Source organism: Odontomachus brunneus, unplaced genomic scaffold (assembly GCF_010583005.1).
Source record: "Odontomachus brunneus isolate Ranch 3 - 2012 unplaced genomic scaffold, Obru_v1 Obru_scaffold_005, whole genome shotgun sequence".
NCBI lineage: Eukaryota > Metazoa > Arthropoda > Insecta > Hymenoptera > Formicidae > Odontomachus > Odontomachus brunneus.
The window spans coordinates 900,418-921,720 of record NW_022639455.1 but is presented as its reverse complement, the minus strand read 5'-3'; the positions used below and the strand labels follow the sequence as shown (position 1 = coordinate 921,720).

Genomic DNA, 21,303 nt, shown 5'->3' with positions numbered 1-21,303 from the left:
GAGAGAGAGAGAGAGAGAGAGAGAGAGAGAGAGAGAGAGAGAGAGAGAGAGAGAGAGAGAGAGAGAGGCGGCGAAACGGCATGCGTCGAGTTTCCGTGGTCTTATTCGCGCGCCGCTAAGCTGTGCACCGCGTCCTCGTTATCGAGAAATGCCGATGAACGGAAGTTCCGCAGGTGTTATGGTTGAATAAGTGAAGGGCGCGATGCGCATCTGTTGAATCGTTAATTTGCAGCTCGGCGAACGAGGAACGAACGACACTCAGTGTTCCGTGGTGTAACTTTACCATTCGATACGTCGGCAGTCATTAGAAATTTTCGCGCAAAAGAGGTCAGAGGGTGGAGAGCTATCAGAGCTACATTTTCGTTTCCGCCTATGTATTTCTCATGATTCTTGATTAATTCAGAAATCGCATACGTATTTCTGGACCAATAACAGCGATGCGAAAAGTCTAGTTGAAAACGAATATGGTTGGTCGAGAATTTTTCGATATGATCGATAGATCGAGTTGTCGAGAATCGATCTATCGAGTAATAAGATTCGCGGTACTAAACGTGCAGATGGCGTATTTCATCAATGGCACCAGTCATCTTGGATCTTTTTCGCGTCGGCAGCCGCCATTAACGCACATATCGACATCGCTCCGTAGTTTGCGCGTCCTTCGCCCGTCGAAAGTGCGTGTTGTGCGGAATAAGCGTCGGGAGTGTCGAGAGCAGCGACGTGCGATCGTCGGGACGTATTGTGAGTACATTACAACGAAGTGATCTCCTCGTTTCTCGGTATATGTTGCCGGTGCCTGACACATCGAGTCGGCGTCTCTTAGACCCGTATTAACAGTTGCTTGAAACTCCTCTCAAGTGAGATACTCAATATTGAATTCAGAGTTAGATGAGGGTGTTTCAGTTGAAACGCGCGATTTAACCACGCGAATTACAATTTAATTGGATAACTCGAATCTAACTCTGAATAAAAATCTAAGTATCTCGCGAGAAACAGGAGAAGCGAGCTGTAAGTCTTTCGCATAAAGAGTGCTCGGCTAAAGCGCTCTCTCTCTCTCTCTCTCTCTCTCTCTCTCTCTCTCTCTTTCTCGTTGGAGATCGATTGAACAGTCACGATACAAATTATGAACCCTTCATTGGTATTGGTAATGCGCGCGCGATACACGGGTCGGTGGTTAGGTCCTTCGAAGAAGTCGGTGCTGCGATTTGTCATTACACCGCGTGTCGCTTCGCGTGTTTCAGATGGTTCTGCCACTTCGACGACGACAATTACGTGAACGTGCCGCGCCTGCTGAAACTCCTGGACAACTATAACCCGCGCGAGGACTGGTACCTTGGCAAGCCGTCGATACCTTCACCCTTGGAGATCGTCAGGCAAGGTCCGGACCCGCAACGACAACTGGTGAGTTTACGAATCTCTCTCGACCTCATTTTTTGTTTCCCGTGTATATCGCTCAATCAGTCCCATTGTTTCTACCATTGCGCGAGCCCGCCGCAAAAAAGCCCGTTACAAAAAAGAGAAATTCTTCCTTGAACAATATCGTGCGAAGCGTTTTCTCCATTGTACATCGTATACCGGGGTTGAATATTGGTATAACTGTGCTATATTATGAACTATATGAACCGAAATAATAGAACGCTCCTTTATAGAATTAACTAATAGTGAAATATTAATGGCACATAAGGAGCTAGCACGGATGTCTTAGTGCTATTAAATACTAATATAATTTTAATATTAATATAATTGTGGGAGGATAACTAAGACATCCGTGCTAGCTCCTTATGTGCCATTAATATTTCACTATTAATGAACTATATGGTCCGACGGACCACCTGCTACGATCTAAACTTAGAACCTGAGAGTCATAATTACACGCTTCTCCGAAAGTCAACTTATTACGCGCGCCCTTCGCGCTCGGTCAACTGAGACGCAGGAGAGAGAAAGAAAAAGAGAGAGAGAGATTTCTCTCGGGATTTATCCTAGAGCCGTAATAGCCGTCAGTAGCAATTTGCAACAATGGCAATAACGAACGGCGCGCTTCTCGCCGCACAGTGTCGGCAATACGCGAAAACGCCGCAGGCGTGAAATTCGTCCCGGCCGCCTTTGAAGCTTCTCGGTAGATCTCTCCTTCTCTCTCTCTCTCTCTTGCTCTCGCGATGAAATTAAACGCGCCAGAGAACGGAAAAAACTAACAGCGACGGAAAAGGGGGTGGGAAACCGGGGGAAAAAGGGTGAAAAGGGGGTAACAATGGTTTTCGCGAGTCTGCTTCCTCTTCTATATCTCTCTTATTCTTCTCTTTTCGCGGTCTTCACGTGAGAGAACGCGCTACCACCGTCACTAACGGGTGGTCTTATCGAATTTATGCATCCGTGAGGCGGAGGCGGCGGTTCCCGGCGAAGTCGAGCGTGCATACGTCCTGGTAACTGCGGGGTTTAAAGTGAAATAGGGATCGCCTTGCTTTTGCGAGCGGCTCGTTCGACGGTGAAGGCAAGGAGGCGCGAAGGAAATGCCCGATAGCGTCTATTCTTTTTAATGCCTCCCTACGGTGTCTTCCGCGCCGCGAGTTTCGCACTATTCCCTCATATATATGTCTGTCTTATCCTGCACGAGTATATGATAGTTTTTATGGGTAGGATCCCTTGTGTCTCTCTCTCTCTCTCTCTCTCTTTCTCTCTGTACCTTGAGCCTCCGAGCTTGAGCTGCAGCTCGCATCCGTGAAATCCCGATTTTCCCCCGCGGTAGACGCACGACCTGCCGCGATCGTGCGCGGTTTACTGTCTCTTCTCGGATATTCAATCTACGACACTTCTTGCACACCCGGCTGCGCACGTATACTCGCGAAATTGCGGCCGAAATTGCCGCAGGAGCTGCGACGTGTTGCGCGCGGAACGTTTTTCACGGTACCTTGCCCCTTATCGTAAGTTTATTGAGCGATTGTTTGGTGCAACGTCGCGAACTCTCTTATCGAGTAATCAGTGCTTCTGGTAAGAAAATACTATTTGCATTATGCAAATAATAGATATTAGGTAGGGGTCGTCTACAATGCGGTGGCAATTACGCTTTGAAGCCGCGGTATTAATCCGCAAGTCGATCATGCATATGTTCTACAGATTTACGCGGAGAAAACAGATACGTGATCGATTCACAGACTAGTGTTTGCGACTTCGAAACATAACTGCGATCGCGTTGTGGAACATCGAACGCCCTTTGGTGTAGCGTTGGAAAACATTTTTTAGTAGCATTTCCGTTCAATAATAACCCTTTGAAGTGCGCGCCGTGCAGAGATCTTTTCAATTACACGAGATTACGCAGGAAGATCCCATCGCGAATCTCACACGAGGCGAAAGACGAATACACTCGTAAAAGGGGACGAGAGATACGATATGAGCGAGGTGTCTTTTCAAGGCGCACATCAAGCGGAGAAACTCGCCCGTGCACAATCACGAATCGATAAAAGCACGTCTCACGTGCTCCTTTAGCAGATACACGATGCGATTCGGATGTCGCCGATATGATCGCCGGCGCTCGGCAGCCGACGGCTGAAGGAAGCCCGCGATCTTATCACGCCGCGGTGTCATGCTATGAGGCCATTAATCCTTTTTCTTCTGTCGAGAGAGACGAGAAATAAAAAAAAGAGGACCATGTCTCGTCATGACGTCGCTCGCTCGAGAGAAAGAGAGAGAGAGAGGGGGGCGGGATGGAGGAAGGAAGAAAGAACGAGCCGACATATACTTGGGCAAAAAAAATACAGAACACGCGCGTCATCCGCTTTAGAAATTGATAGCCGCTCTTAATCCGCTCGTCGGGAAATTTAAGGCATACACCAACCCCTTTCCCGCTATCTCTCTCGCGCCACTTTGGCGATACACGCGGATCAAATCAATTTGCGCTCGTGGGATTTGCATTTTGCGCTCGCGGAATAGGACGAAGTATCGGTGGAGCCGCGCGTCGCCGCTGCTGCTGCCCCTTTTCATCGCGCGAAAGGAAAAGAAGGTGGGAAGCTATCGGGGAATGGGGGAGAGAGAGGGAGGAGAAAATAGATAAAGACGAGAGCGCGGGCTTCGTGGCGCTCGCGAGATGAAACGATAAATCTTGCAAAGCCCGAAGGATCCGTTCTTCCCTCCGAGATTAACCGCTTCTTATAAGGTCCGATCGAAGCCATTCATCAAGCGCGCCTTTCTTGATATCTCTTTCCCTGATTTCTCTCCGCTCGTTAAAGTCTAATCATAGCGCGGACCCCGATTCCCTCCTCCACCTTTTTGCCACTCGCGAACTTTGCGCGATCTACGATTGCCGATAATCGATCGGACCTTTCACTACCGAACGGACTACCGCGCTCGCGGAGATCTAACGGGACGAGGGAACTGGAGGAATTTAGATCGTTGATCTATCGGGTAGAGTTTCAAAATACCGCATACGGCAATGCATTGTAGAATTTTTCTGCCTCCACGTGTCCACAGAGAGAAAGCAATTTGGTTGTATTAACATTTAATGAACGAGCCAACACGTTTTTTGATTGAAGGAAACGGGATTTCCTTCAGAAAGCGGAATTTGCTCCCTCGAGGCAAATTCAGTCCCGCGAAGAATCTTTCGTAAGAACCATAGAAATTCCGTGTCCCTTAACCAAAACGCGTTGGCTCGTCCATTAAAAGTCAAATCTCGCGTTAATACAACTTAGGTTAATCTTTATGCTTTATTGTTTTATTGTACGATTATTAACCGACAATATTTATTATCAAGATTTGCAAAAGAAATCATAAAGTTTGTGCAAGTATTCTTTTACTATATATATAATATAATATATAATATATAATATATAATATATATATATAATATATATAATATATTATATATAATATATTATATACATATATATATAAACATAATATATAATTTATATATTATATATATATATATATACATATAATATATAAATCAAAATTTGACGGACAATTCTGACATAATGGCTCCTGGACGTCACGACAATAAGAAATCGGCCGAACGGAGCGAAGAATCAATCGACCGTTAACAATGGAATGTGTCGGGTCCATGATACTTGATGCGCACAAACGTAACCGTGAGCGCAAAGCCGAGAACAGTTCTCAGTTTAGTCGGGAGTAATCCGCGCCGGAAACGCCGCGCGCGAGTCGGTGATCTATGAGAAAAAACGCCCGGCGTACAAATCCGACGCGAGTGTTCGAGGAAAGCCTCTTACACGCTTATCCGACCCCGTCGCTACCATTTTTCACGCCATTATTTCATGGCGGGGCCGCGGCCGTGGAGATCCGGTCCGGCGACTGCCACGTACGCGGCCGAGACGCCAGTCATAGCCATACGAACTCGTTACCGCTCGGCGACAGAGATACACGAAACTCGATCGATCGTCGAGCCGTGCGTACGTGCACGTCGACGTGTATCGATCGTCGCGTGGGTAACCCACTTAAGGTGATGCGGTGTGTTCATGCGGAATTTAAATTGGCCGATATCCTCCGACACGCTGCCCCCGGCACCACTTAATCCATTAAGCACACCGCCGATAAAAAGCGCGCTGAATACAAGATTTCGTTAAGTGCGTCGTGCGGAAGATACGCCCAAAGGGGGTCGGGGGATTACCGCGTTGCCATGGAAAACGTCGTTTGCCGAACGTTAAGGGGAAACCGCGAGATCAATGGCGGAAACTTTGGCGAGTCTTCAGGACTGTGGGATGGAGATTTTCAAGACCCTCCTTTTTTGTCGATCGAAAAACAAAGGATCGCGTTGAACAGTGTTTTTGCACGAGTCATAGGCAGCCGGATTAGCAGTGCGCGAATTATTATAGCGATAAAATCTCGACGTGTGATCTGTTTCGACACCAGTGCTTCGCTTTTTCTCTTTTCCTGGAGAGATAAGGTTTTTTATTGAAGAATATTTGAAGCAGTTGGTGTTGTTACACACTGACATTTTCGCGAATTACGAGTTTCTTCTCGAAAAGTGAGAATACCAACGAATATTTTTTTTTTTATTGCGAGGAAGACTGTGGGAGTTGATTTGCATCTGAAAATTTCGTCTGGGGAATCCCGACGGGACCGTGGACCTCGTAAAATCGCGAGTCGCGTCGAGATTCAGTCCGATTATGCAAGATAAATCTGGCTGCGTGCGCGTTTATTATGTCGGTTTACGTGAGGTGACGGGCTCCTCGGGGACTGGTGTTCCGCGATCGTTTTATTCCGGTTTTATTGCGCGGCTATTTGGCGCAGTACGTTTTCTGTACGGTGAATGGACATTGTTCGACTGGTGCGGTGCGTATAAAAGGGCCCCGACTCTCGATCGCGGGCGTTTTTCTCCGCGTGGTCGCCCTTTCTTCGCGGTCCTCTCTTCATTCAGCCTTCTTACGATCCGGTTGGACCAGTATCGTCGCGCGAAACCTCTCGAAAGTCGATCGACTGCGGTTCCTGTCTGAGCACAAGTATCGATAACGCGCGCGGCAAGCCATCTGCCAAGCCTTTCCGGCTCTTACGCGAAAATCATATCCGCGCGCATCGCGTCCCTGCACGACATTAATTAAAGTAAAGATCGCGCCCGATTATTCCCTCCTCGTGCAAGACACAATCCGCTCCGCCCTTTAATTAAGCAAAAAGCGATCCTCGCCTCTTTATCTTTTATTCATCCCGTAAAAAGGACCAATTTGCATACAAGGAGAATAGTCGTCGGGCAAGAGAGACGGTTGTTACTGCGAATAAATTTTGTAATATCCGAGAGCACCAGCTTCGGCTTTCTCTCTTTCTACATGCATTCTGAATATGATTGATTAAAATATATTTCGAATTTCGAATCGAATTTCGTAACTTGATGTGCTTGAAGTTGTAAAGTTCACGTGCATCAGTTTGCATCATTGAGGTAAATGTGCAGCAGGATCGTCGATTTCTCTACACCAGGACAGAAAACGAATTCGAGACATCCACATCGCGAGCTTCGGCGGCAGAAATTCCAAGCTCCGAATTCCCCTCAGTACTCGCGTCGCGCTAGCGCCGAATTCGCACGGTAGACCAGACGGATTGTCCAGAAGCTCGGTTTAGAATTTTGTCACGTCGCGCTCTTTCCCCCGCATGAATGCAGATGCATTCTGCACGTTCTTATCTCGGGCGCGAATCGCGATCCATGCTCGGCGATGGGCCCATAGGAGGCTTTTTTTCTCTCTCTCTCTCTCTCTCTCTCGTTCTCTCTCCATCTCTCTGCCTCTCTGTCTTTCTCTCCGCGCTCGTACGTATCTACGATGTAATACATACACGCGGGTGAAAGGTGGTTACGCGTTCACCGGGCGAGGCATGCCGGCCGGCCAGCCGGAGAGTACTTCTATCCGTAGTCGGAGTGCTGGTCGCCGCCGCCGCCTTCGTGGCAGCGTCCTTCGTCCAGGACCGACGTGGCCGAGCTATCTCTCCCGACCCCCCATGGGTGTGGTACCATCTTCCAACCGAGATTATGGTCTCCGCCGTGGACGTTGCTCCCCGCGGGCTCCGCGTACTCGTATATTATATTTGCCCGAGAAATCCTCGGGCCCGGCTCGCCTCGCTTCAGCTCGCCTCACCTCGCCTCACCTCGCCTCGCTTCTCGTTGCGCACGTGTGTGCACACACCGTGTGTGCTCGGAAAGAATCGGCTCGTTACTGTGCCCTGGCGACCGGGCTGCTTTTCGCTGTCTCTCTTTCTCTCCTCGCGAGCAATATCGCACTTGAGAGGCACGGCCGATTAATGAAGGCAGGGATGTACGGTAACATCTTCCGTGGATGAGATCTCGGAACGGTTCGCAATCAACGTTTATAAAATATTAACGGCGGATCGTTCGATTGAAAATCGAGGCGAAGGTTCCGGTGAAGGAGCGCCGCGAGGCATCGGTACGTTTCGGGTTACGAGAGATCGAACACGACAGTCTTTTCGAGGTCGCAAATGAAAAGTGGAATACGTCATTTGATACTTCGGCGATGCATTCGTCTGTGACATATTTTATTATGTGAATTTTTTAAATCGTTGTAAGATGAGATAATATTCTCGTAAAAAATGTTGCAAAACATTAGAGATTGTAGTCGAGCGAAATAATTGTCCTTCGAGTCGCGTTAATCTGTACCTTAATTTGATATCTTTGAGAACATTTCGCGAGCAGTTTTATCGTATAAAGCTCCTTTGCGTTGAAGCGAAATTTTCGGACACCCTTTAGCGCGCGTAATATGCATTTAGAGAGTTTCCATCGGCCGCAGGAAGCCAAGATACCCCACTAATGCCGGGTCGTGCGGCGGGGTGTGTCGTTAATGTTTTCGCGTGTGGAATTTTCAGCGAGCTAACCGATTTTTAAGTGGATTACCGAGCGAAATACGCATCTTTCACCTCGAGTTCGCCGTTTCGCGTCGGTGCGCGCGCTAGCCAGCCGTATCTTTGCGCGAATTTCTAACACGCCTTAAATGCAACAGAACACGCAGTTACGTTTAACCGAGATTAATTTCGCCACGACGAAGTTGAGTAAATTCTGAAAATGAGCAGATCAATAATGATAATGATATTGTTGTTTGGACTCCATTTTTATTCAAGTCGATTGCAGTTTGTGCAATAAAACTTGCGCACGTGACTTGTCCTTTTTCATCTGAGAAATTTCTTTTCACGTGTAAACTTTATCGTTGCCGATGTAACATTACTTTGTTTCTCTTTGGCGAGCGATATGCATACGCGGCATGCTAATGCGTGCGATAACAAATCCATTTCTGACGCGTATGCCATTTACTGTCCGGGAAAGCCGCGGCTGGCACAATTAACGTCCGTGAGACTGACAAATGGCTCGCGATACACAGCCGATCTGCCAAAGCGTGAGAGCACCGGCAACTAGATGCACGGTTTGTCGAAGGGATAATTAACCCCGGGGACGGGCCGAGGCGCGTATGCGCGGGTCGTTAGTTTGGAATTTTTTCGGCGGCGGCCGGTGGCGAACTGCACGCTGCACGCTGCAACCACGAGGATGCACAGCAGCGGCGGCTGCAGCGGTACACAATGGGGCTAAATGAAACTTTACGTTGCAAAAAAAGGCTACAGCTTCGAAATTTGAACCGATCCTTTTTTTAGGAAAACTTATGAATTTGTCAGAAGAATTTCTGTCTTTTGTTTCCTTTTTTTCTAAATCGGGCATAAAGAAGTTAAATTTAGAAGTCTTTTTCAATCAAGCGATAGATAACTGCTTATTTCATATCTTATTTAATTTAATATCAGACACACAAATATTGATATCAAAATTTGATATTAAATATAAGTACATCAGTCTATATAGACTTGAAAAAAGTCGTACCGACTGACATAGACTTAATAAATTTTAATTTAACAAACGAGATTAATTGAAATAATTGATTTTAGTAAGTAAAAACTACCGAATTAAGTAGGACTATACTATTATTATCATGTTATCAATTTTTTTTTATTAATTGTTCTTGAGATAATAAGTTTTGAGCTTCCGCATCTATTAGAACTGTTTGACTGTAAAAAGTTTCTAAATCTAATTTCTTTGTGTACAATTTATTGGGAGTACAAATTAGTTTTTCCGGCCGTTTTTCTCGTAATGCACGACTCAAACGAATCAATTGTAGCCTATACCGATGGCCCGTAATGGAATCGCCAGGTTGTAGCCTCCAATTCTTTGTCTTCGAATTTTTTTGGCTGTCCAGAGCGAGGCTTGTCTTCAACGCTAAAATCACCATTCTTGAAACGTTGAAACCATTCCCTACATGATTTATCAGTTGAAGCATTGTCATCATAAACTTCTACAAGCATTCGATGCGCTTCAGCTGCACTTTTCTTCCAATTAAAGCAGAAAAGTAAAATCTCCCGCAAATGCTGCTTAGTTAACATAAAATTTGACATATTCAACACAGTAAAAAACAGGGGTTTTGTATGAAACTCAAAGCGATATAAACTGAATATTATTGACAGATGTCTAACCTCTCTGAAACCACCGAAATCAGCTGTCACTATGAAACATTCATAACAGCCAGAGCAATCTTTTAAGAACGGACCAAACTAATTTGTACTCCCAATAGAAGAAGAGAAATAAAAATCTGAGACTCGACAAAGTTATACTAAATCTCGTTGACTTTTATAAAAAAAAGCATCAAAATCGTTCAAGTTTCTCGAGACTGTAGTCTTTTTTTAAAACGTGACATTTTATTTGACCCCACTGGGGCGGCGGCGACGGTGGCGGCGTTTCTCGCCTTGGGTCTCGTCAGGTGAAAGGAGTACGCCCGCGGTGGGTGAATGAGCGTAACGCGTATCCCGCAAATTGATAGGCAAAGTAGAGCCGGTCAACGCGCAACAACGCGGGCGGCTGCCGTCGTAGCTTGTAGGTCAATGCTGCGGGGGATAATTTGCTAATCGCACGTTACCTCGTAACTTGACGCGAGTGCGCGATCGCCCGCGGGGGCAGCGACCCATATCGACTCCACCGGATCCTTCGCGCCGCAATTTCGCGAGGAACACGTACTCGCCGTGATAATGCGCGTACACCACGAGAACGGGGCGTCTACGACTTAATTAAACTTCCTCCACTTCTCCGATCCAGCCTCGATCCCCTTCGAAGGTCTCATGATCGTTAACAGCCGGGTCTCATACCGCCATCTTGCTCTTAGGGAGAACTCACGCCTTAGTAGAAAATCAGAAAGGCAGAGGCCGATCAGAACTCGCGCTAGTAACCAGATAGATAGTTTCTACTTTTCTATCAACGCAAGTTCTGATTGGTCTCTCTGTTTTCTGCTCTTTTGCCAAGGCGCGAATTCTCCTTTAGGGAGCAGCGCGAGTTCCGACTGACTTCCCTCGTTTGGCACATGGACACGCTTTGCGTTTGACATCAGAGCTTCACTCGCGACTGCCCGCGGTGTAAATCACTGTGGACTGCACCGTTGTTATTATTGCCGCATCTTCTCGCCGGGCATTGCTCGGTTTCATACGATTATCTCCGACAGGAGAAACTCGCTGAGCACGCCCCGTTACAATGAAGCCGATCCCGAAGAGGAGCGATTAATCCGCCGGGGGCGAGTATCTACGTACGTCGGTGGTCGTTACTTTACATTTTCCCCGACGGCGTTGTAATTGCGTCCGCAGGAGCGCGATATCGCGCGCACCACGCCTCCAGGTGAAAGGGTGAGCGAGCGTGCGGGCGCACCGTCGTGCGGTACCGGCCGCGTGGTGGTGAAAAAGAGGCGCAAAGGCAGGAATAGAAAGGTGGACGAACGGGCTAGCGAGTAAGCGAGCGGGCGGACGAGCACTCGCGTTCATCGTCTCGTCTCGTCGTGTATGGAGGCTGGAAATCGAGCCGTGCACGAGACGGTCATTTCGGTGCGCCGGTAGGCCGATCCACCCGAGGGATAACCTGCCGATGAACCGTAAACCAGGAACTTATTACCGGACTGTATACTCGACTGCGCTGACGCTTTATTATTACGACTACCAGCGCAGAAAGCCGGCGAGAGAGTGTGTACCCGTCGTTCCGCAACTGCTCCTAGATATCTCGCGAGCGAAGGAAGGAACTGCTGTGGTTGGCCCTAATATCTCTCCGCCGTTCTTACACGACTCGCGTCGCTCATTTGTAACGTCGTTGTCGTCGTTGTTATGATGCCTCCTTCTCCTCCTTCTCCTCTTCGTGATGAGCGACGTACGCGCCTCCGTAGTCACGAATTTTACACGCGGTTAGGGAAATTACCGTCGCTTCTATGGGATTGTTGTCTCGGTTTTATTATCGATTTTAATATATTAAAGAAGGAAAATCTGGTGGAAAGAATTAGATTAACAATGAAAATGCTTCTTTTTAATTCCTCCAATTATTACAAAATTTTATAGTAATTTATATATATATATAAATTACTATAAAATTTTGTAATAATTGGAGGAATTAAAAAGAAGCATTTTCATTGTTAATCTAATTCTTTCCACCAGATTTTCCTTCTTTAATATATATATATATATAATAGAAGATACGTCTGTATGTTCCTTATTAACTCAAACTCTTTGATCCGGACCAAATTTTGCATGGTTACTCTCTTAAGCACTGCGGAGAATATACCCGAGTCGAAATTTTGGTTCTATGTTAAATCTTGAATTCTACGTAGTAAGAGCTAAGTCAGCAAAGTAGCTTTAATTCTAATGATATAATAATCCACTCCCACTTTGACTCTGATCATGTCCAAAATTTTTCACTTTCTTTCAAAATAGATGTTAAATGGAATAATAAGAAGTAGGATCAAAATTTCGACTCGAGTAGGCTACATAAAATCTGGATAACACACACATTTCACCTCTTTCCCCTTTTATTCCCTTGACACTTTGTAATCATTTAAGTTTAGATTTTCTAGAAGCCCGGGCAATACCGGGGTAATGCCCGGGAAGTTTAAGCTACTTCTCACTATAAAATTCTCTCTGTGTTTCGATTGATCTCTCTTTTGTAATACAAGCCTGCATTTCGCGAGACATCGACTCGATTGAAGTGAGTCCAAGTGATCTCGCGAGGGAGCGTTTTGTCGTCGACTGTTAAAGTACGTAACGTGCACTACTCGCGAGTGTAACGCAACGCCAAAGAACGCTTTCGCGGAACGATAGAGTTCAGCTAGAATTGCTCCGGAGAGATGCCCGTTGCTCCTCGCGGCGTCAGTGCTCGCGGCGGTAATCCAGCTTACTTTGCATAGTTGCGGAATTTGCTCGGAACATTACACCGTTCTCGCGGACGAGTGCTCGCTGGTAACTCCGACTTTATTATTTCGAGATGCCTTCAAAAAGCCGCTCACGCGTTCATTCATAGTTTACGATCGCTTCTTCTTCTTCCAACAGCCAGCTCGGTCTAACGTTTTATCGTCGCGATTAACCCTGTTTCATTATCTGCCCGCACCGCCACGGAATACGTACTCGCAGTATTCGCCCGTTGGCTTCGCGGCGTGTCCTTCTTGCCCGCGTTATTATCCCTCCACCCTTGAAAAAGCTCCGCCTGAAACGACGACGGCGCGTTATCGAGGCGAAGAAACGCGAACGAGATTATTGCACCCCCTTTCGAACCCCTTACGAAGTAATCATCTCCGTTCGGGCTACGAGTAATAATAAAGTGTCCGTCGTGCTTCCTTTCGTAATCATATGTCTCCATTGCGGCTCCGACTTTTCCACCGCGAAGGATACTCGTCCTTGGTCGCGCTTCGACACGTGCGTCGAGAGATCTCTCGTCCTTCTCTGCCTTCCTTTCTCTTTCTCTCGCGCTTTCTCCCGTGCTCGCGGCGGAAAAACCCCAAGGCACCGGGATATCGACAACATCGTCGCAATTCTCGCTCGTAATTTGTATCACGCTCGCAATTAAGCCCGCAATAAATTCATCGTTTACGCGCGACGCTCGTTCTGCGGAGTTAATTATCGCTCTGGGGGTCGTAAGTATTTCGACACGGACCTTCTTCGAGCGTTCCCTGCCGCCGCGGCATCGGCCATCTTTTGTAATTCGCGTCGCTCGGCTTTTTCATCGGCGAGCTCGCCGAACGCGAAAGTCCGTCAATTAATTTATATTGTCCTGCGAGGTGAGACGAGGTGAGGTTTTACCGAATTTTATTATGCCTGGTTAATCGGTAAGTAGGACGGAATTCGATAATGCCCGGCCGATTGTCGGCCGCTAACAGCCTTTATTCGTGGCTCTTTTTGCCGAGTCCACTTTAATATCGAGTTATACCCGCGTGTTTTCTTGCGAATCCGTCCCAGATGTATTCCCTCGTTGTTGAAGGAATGTCCGAGGTATTACGGAAAATTGCGCTACTGACAGTTACAGAGAACGCAGCAAAGAAATTCTCGATTTTGGTGTTGCGAGCGATTTAGCCCTTTGGACGATTTTACCTTCGCGGCGGCGTCATTAAAAATTTTTTACCGAGCTCGAGAAATTCCATTGCGACGCCTTTTGGGCTTTTCAAGTCGGCCTATTTTTTATAATAAACTGTTGAAACATCAGTAGCATGTTTGCTGCAAGAGTTTCCTGTCAAAAACGCAAATATCTCTTTTTCATATCGAGGAAGTGTCATTATTTTCGGATAAGACCAAAAATGAAATTACCAATTTTGAAAACTTATATAATCGCCATATTAGACCTGTTATTTCAGATTTTAATTTTCTGTCAAACTTGAAGAAACTTCGTTAGGAAATGAAATGCGACCTCAAAGAATTAATATACCGGTAAACATTGAAAAAAAAACGCGCAACATCGAGTTTACGAGAGAGTTACGATCGACCATCACGCGATTAAATGCGCGCACTCCGCGTAGGGAATCAATACGCCCCGCCTGACGCGCGGAACGATCCAGCCGACGATAAATTTCCCGTAGGCACGTCGTCGTCGTCGCCGTTTTCCGCTGTAAAACAAACCGAGTCTCGCGTTACATCGCGCGTGCGTGCACATGTAAACTCGGCGCGCATCTTTTCACGTCGTCGGGGTGCATACCGTCGTCGGTTATCTCGCTAGTCCGCCCACAAACGATGGCCCCGACGCGGCCAATAACGATGATGCACGATAATAGTAATAACAGCGGTAATAACTATAATTACGCGTTATTGTTGCTGCTTATTATCGTTACCGTTAGCGGGGCGCCTCTCTCGCGCGAGAGATTGCCAATCCGCGTACATTCACAATACTCGTACACCTGTTGTTGTTTGCTATTTCCTAGCAACGTCGGTAATGTGGAACCGATAATTGGCATTGCGCGATATCCTCCTATCTCCCCTATTTAAGCGTTTTAATTATAATAGAAGCGCTAAAGTACGAAATGCATCGTTGCGTGATGGAGTTTTGGAGCTAGATAAAAATCACTAAAAATATACGACTTCTTTTAAGAGATACTCACTTCAAAACATATAATCTCAAATAATGAGGGAGTGCTTTTATGATAAGCCCTCAGAGTCTCTTCACGGTGCAACGTACTCGCGTAGATTTGAAAGGAAAGTTCTTCCAACGAAGGTATTTTTATTAGCGCTCTTGATAGTTTTTAATTATCGCGCCGTGGTACAGATGTCAAAGAGCGCCGCTGTATTGAAAAAAAAAAATGGATAGTGATATATGTGTGCTGTTAAACGCCGCGGTATTGGATGCGATCGTGACGTTAGATATTGCCTCGGTTCCGGCTGTAATTAACAGGTAGACAGTAACGCAGGATGCCGTAACTCTCTGTTGGGTGTTGACTAGCTTAATAGCCTATCAACGGTGTTTTTCTTACGCCGGCACTCGGCTATTCCTCTGGTTTCGTTTGAGCGATTTAGATATGAGAGAGCGTGGATCGCGCATCGTCGTATATTAACCGATTTAATGCGTCTTCGGTCGGTCAAGGAGGAGTTCCTGTTGGCTGGTGCCCGATTTGGAAGCCAGCATTACGCTAACGGCTCGTGGAGTTAATTATCGCTCATATTTTTCGTGGACTAGCGTGCGTGCTTGGATTTGGAGTAGCCAGGCGAGGTCGCTCGAACGACGTGATAAAGATTTTTAATTGGCGTTCAGAAACTTGAAGTGCGCGGCGTTGATCGGCCGCGCCTTTCGCAACTCGTGTTCGATAGAATGGCAGTTACACCCCAATGAATACTTGAGTGGAAGCCCGAAACCAGTTCCTTGTTTTCTCGTTTCTTCTCTTTCATACTTTGTTTGTACGATGAGAGGTGAGATTTCGTCGCGGCTTTGTCTCGCTCGTATTCGAGCTATGCTAATCGCTTGAAACTTGACGGCCGAACGACAGTTCGTTGCCTCGCACTTTGCGAACCTGCTTTCGAATGTTTCAGATATCTTTGCCCTGATAAATGTAGCGCGACGTTTGAATATGTATGTATTCCCCGTGTGTAAATCGAATCGCGCATTATAAATACGTCCCGCGTGATTTATGAAAATTAATGCAAACCTGCATTAATTAAGATCCAACCGTCGGAGATCGGTGCGATACTTGCGCGGTGCGACCGGGAGCGGTGCAAAAAATGAAAAAGAAATAATTGATATATTAGTCATAACCGCAAAATCCTAATTGGATCGGTCGGCTTTGCTTCGACGTCAAGGCATAATATCGCTTACGAAACCTGATTTTCTAAGAAATCGCCTTACTATGAATTCCTCGAGCGTCTTGTTTCTGCGTGGGTTCAGCAATACGCTCGAAACGCGCAAGAGAGAGAGAAAGGAAGAGAGAGAGGGAGAGAGAACATTTCGAGAAGGCACAACGACAATAAATAATTCCTCATGTGTTCATTTAAAAACTTAAACATTAAAAGTGTTACGTCAATCTTAAATATAATTAAATGTTACCCAGTGCATCTTTTTTTTACTCATATATCGAGAGAAAAAATATCTAAGAAATAAACAACATTCAGTGGATACTAATAACATATTTACTTATATTAATATAAGATATTTTTCAAATAAGAAAGTACACATTTTCTTAAAACATTTTCATAAAAGCAACTTTATTCCATTTAAATAAAAGAATTTATTTGAGTAAATATGTTATTAGTATCCGAGAGAGAGAGAGAGAGAGAGAGTGTGTGTGTTTATATCTCTTTGTATTTCGCGTACATGCGCGTATTTCCCTCGTATTCGAACAGCTCGAAAAAGAATTCGCGACGCGAGCCCTCTGTCGTAATTCAGGAGCGACAGTGACGTTCCCCGAGGCGGAAAAATCCGATCAGCCTTTCCGGGACGAGCGATGGCAGCCAGCGTAATGGCTCCATTATAGCCGAACGCGCGATTTGTTCGACTGCGACGCGGATTCCGCGGATGCGGACCCCGGAGCGGAGGAAGTTGTATCTCGTCCGATCTCCATTTCTTTCTTCACTGAACCTGTCGGGATGGCTGTATCGATTCTTCTCCTCGCATCCCCTTCCGCGGCGCGCTGTAGAATATGCTCCAGTATAACAGTTATCCGGGCTTTTCCAGCCGGTGATTGACAGCGAGAAAACAAAAAGAGGTCCTGACCTCGTCGAACGTGTCGCGCCTCGCTTGTGCGTTCGCCGTCGTGAAGAGCGTGAAATCGACCGGCATCTCTCTTTCTCTTTTTCCCTCGAGACTCAACGTGAGCTATCTCTCTTTCTCTCTCTCTTTTCCTCTTTCGTATCATGGCCTTTTTTGTAATTAGATTTCTTCTGTTGTGCCAACGCGCCGTGACGCGTGTCGATCGCGATTAGCGATTACGCTTTTTGTATGAGAATTCGAGCTTACGGTGACTGACTGAAAGGTGATGTTATTAAATGGTTTCTCCGTCGTTAACCTTAACGTTATTCGGTTATGTTGCAACTCATTCCGCTCAATAATTGCAAAATAATTTTTGCCGCATAAAATTTTTTATGTATAGAAAAAAATAGTACCCACTTAAAAGTAATATGCTCTAATTTACGTTGCAAAGTAACATGCTCTAATTTGTGTTATATCATTGTTTCATGTATAAGCAACGATATATAATTTTATTAGGAGAATTTTAAAGTTTTAAATTATATATTACCATTATGGTAATGATTTTATTTGAGTATTATAATAGTTTTATAAGAAGTGTAATATAATTATTTTGATGATGAGATATCTTCTTTCGACATTTGAAGACAATCTTATATTCTCAATCCAATTATATGCCGTGTTTTTCGCTAGTGAAAATTGCCTTAATATAATAGGAACAGAGTTTTCTGTGTTCAGAGAGTCATGTAATATATATTCTTGCAATTATCTCAATTTAATGCTGTGTAATCTCGTTTGAAGATTAACACGTCAAAGGTGAGGATATTTTTTAAACGAGAGTACTCCTTTTCTTCTGTGTAATTGCGAAATGTTATCGTAAAGTCGATCCTTTTAATCGCTGCTATTAACGTCACGGCATCATCATTCAGCGCCCTTTGCTGTTGGAAAAATCGCGTGTTGACTTTCCAGGATGAATCCGCAATCGGAAACTGCGATCGGCACCCCGCGGAAATATCCTAGGCGTGTCCGCGAAGCCGCGTTTGCTGTACCGCATCTCGGCCGCTCATCGGCAGAGGTTGTTCGTAAACGAAGAACACGACGGAAGGCAGAAGATGATGAGGAGATATAGGTGCTATAGGTAGAACGAAACGAGAGAGAGAGAGAGAGAAAGAGAGAAAGAGAGAGAGAGAGAGGTAGGAAGAAAGAGAAGTCGAAAGAGTGCAAGGGAAGAGGGAGCCGTAGGTGGCCGCAGCAGGAAGGCAGTAAACTCGCGGCGCGCCAGTGGCCGTATTAATCATTTGAGAGAGAGGAGAGAGAAGAGAGAGATAAGGTTCGTGAGAGCTGAGAGAGATAGAGAGAGAGAGAGAGAGAGAGACAAGACCAAAAAGTGAGACGGTCCGAGCGGTAAGGAGGCGGACGAAATCTTCAGTGAAATACGAGACATTTTATTAAACCTATTCGTTCGGATGCGCGCTCGAACTTCAACCGATAATTATCGGCTACTATTCGTTTTAATTAAGAAACGCCGTGTGTCCTCTCGGAAACGATTCGCCCGACGGAAAAAATTGCGACGTCCTTCGTGGCTGCTGCTGTTAGTAGTGATTAGGTCTCCCACCTCACACTCGCAATCCGTTCATCCGGATTACGCATTGATTCTGTGTGATTTTTGTTTCCCTTGACTTTACCTTGGTATTTTAGGCTTTTATGATATTGTCCAATAATTCCGGGTTTGAACGCGGTCCAAACTCGCAGAACCGGAGCAAAATATTGTACTTTACCTTGCTTTATTTATTGGCACCTCTTATCTTATCGCGGATTATTGCATCGTTAGACAGTCTTTCGTCAAAATAGATTCAGGTCGCGTCGCGGAATATGGATTTGCGATATTCGCTCCCTCGTGAGTTTAACTGACTTTTTCCGATCGTTGACTTTACTCGGAGGAACACGTCGGTGGAGAAGGCAGGTATGTGGAGTTTAGAACGTGATCAGCCGTGCGTGCGCAATGTTTATTCCCCCCTTTCTCGCGACGGCGATAGAGAAACCACAAGGAAATCGCTCGTGGAGAACATGCCGCCACTCTCCGAGGCAAATAACCGACGTCGTTTCGTGGTGAACGCGGCCTTCTAATGTAAGATCAAGGTCGATGGGGAAGTGCATCAGCTAAGATCTCTCGGAGCCGAGTCCTACGCGCTCCCGCGTGCTGCGCGTTCTTTCGCGCCAGCGCGAATTGCGAGGTTCGCTCCGCGAATGCTTTTAGCCGCGTCACGACGAGTTAGTGTCTAGATTCCGTTGGGGAAACGTACGGTTTTGAATTGCAGCATATCTCGAAATCAATCAGCGCTCGCCAATTAAACTGAATGGCGCAAGTTTTTCGAATATCGTATTAATAATTATCAGCATGCGCTACAATATTGAGCATAAATATTTCAATAATTCATATTTGCGAATTTAATTAGAATGCGAATCGAATGCAATTGCTGGAATCACTTTTCATTTACATGGAAAGAATATTAGTTTCTTTCTTTTTTTATATAAATTCTTTAATTTCCCTATGAATAAACTGTTTAATAAGATTTAACTCAAAAAGATAGTGCTATAATATAACTTAACTAAGAAAGAGAATAACATAATATAATAAGGTTTACATAGTAATATAAAACATACAAGATTTTTTAATAGTATATTTCAGTTCCTCGAATATAAATGGCATACATTAAATTAGAGGGTTGTCAATTATTGTCGATCTGTTACAAAATTCTGTAGCGGTTTTTACAGTAAAATTCTCTCCGTGCCGATTTGATCGAGGATTATTAAGGTTCTTGGATTTCTAATCGAGTGAAACATTTTTAACAAGCCAATGAGAGTCGATCTTCTCATTGCCTTATCAAGAAGGCTTTCATACCGCTTTTAATACGATAAATATTTCTGCTCGCAATTCTCTACATTCTCTCTCTTAATACTATTATTAATTACGATCTTCTCTCAATGTTATTTCCTTGAAAAGGGAATAAAAAGATTACTTGCAACGTTTAACCTGCGTTGGCTGTTCTCATTGGCCTGTTGAAAACATTCATCTACTGGCCTGTTCTTTGTAGCTGAACTGGTTGTGCTAGCTTGCATCGGTTCTCTTTTATACCAAGTCGCAGCTACGTAATATCTGCTTCTTTTCAAGTTCCGAAAGTGTGTACTAATTCAGCTACAAAGAACAGATCTTAGACTTCTTCGTGCGCCCGATTAAAGTCGGGTACTTCAATTCCGAGGTCGGCCGAGCACACGTGAAGCGAGACGGTGGTTATTGTTACGCGGCGCGAAAATTGCGTCGCTTACACGCCACCTATGCTCGTAATTTGGCAGAAAATCGCGGTCTATCCGTGCGGCTTAAAGTGCCATCGGGGCACGCGGATGTGCGCCACATGTGCATTCTACGGATCTCTCTCCGCTCATCTCGGTCTTCTCTCAACTTTTTAGGCGATTTCGCACCTCCTGTCTCCGACCTAGTTACGGCGGTGCACGCGATAACCCCTTCATACTCCGGCACTTCTTCCTAACACACTCTCCTATTTCTCTTCTTCTCATAAAAAGAAAAAAAAAGCGACACAATCGCCGAACATGTGCACACCTGCAACAAAAACAAACAGACTTAATGGCCATGTGTGACCAGCGGGAAAATGAAGCGAAATAGGAGCTACCAATTGGGTGTAACAATTAGTCGTTCGGCAGCAAATGAGGCGACACTCGCGTCACGAGCCGCCACGTGTTGGCCACGCCGTCGCTGTTCTCTGCTGTCCTCTAGTCTTCCCTCGTTTTTGCCTGACCCGTGTCTGCCCTTCATCGGTCTTCGAGTTATCGTCTAACGAGCCTCGTCGATGTTCGTCCTAAGTGGATCCCCGAGCGGATTCTCGCGATGCCACCCTCTCATCCCCTGTCCGCTTGCTCCTTACAAGCGCGCGAATCGTCTGTTAACCCCCGCGTGTTAGTCTGACGGGCGGGCTAATGCGGGGTCTCTAACTCCGATATCTAAACCGGAATAATAATCCGCGATTAGAACACGTGTTCTCCGCCCGAGTGTCGGAGTCTCGCGCAGGAGAAAAGAGGAGCCGAAGGTGAGACTCCGTGGTCTTTCGTTATTTCACAAGAGGCGCGCTCTCACCCGCCACATGTCTTCCACCCTTTCGTGTCCTCCTCTCCTCGCCGCGGCTCCTACGAATTATTATTTAATGAGGCTCGCGTTTCTGCGGCTCTCCTTGCATCGCCTCTCCTCCTGGCATGGTACGCTTTATGGTCGCTGCGGTTTCGGCCAGAGAACCAGGAGAAAGACAGAAGAAAAGGGGAGCAGAGAGAGAGAGAGAGAGAGAGAGAGAGAGAGAGAGAGAGAG

The 21,303-nt window shown here is 45.9% G+C and overlaps 1 protein-coding gene across 1 annotated transcript in view; it reads left to right on the top strand.

Annotated features, from left to right (window-relative positions):
* LOC116848058 (fringe glycosyltransferase) overlaps positions 1-21,303 on the top strand; it is a 136,085-nt gene that overhangs the window by 67,468 nt on the left and 47,314 nt on the right. Inside the window, exon 5 of the mRNA XM_032823805.1 lies at positions 1,239-1,398. Coding sequence (XP_032679696.1) covers positions 1,239-1,398 — 160 coding nt within the window. The remainder of the gene's footprint in view (positions 1-1,238; positions 1,399-21,303) is intronic.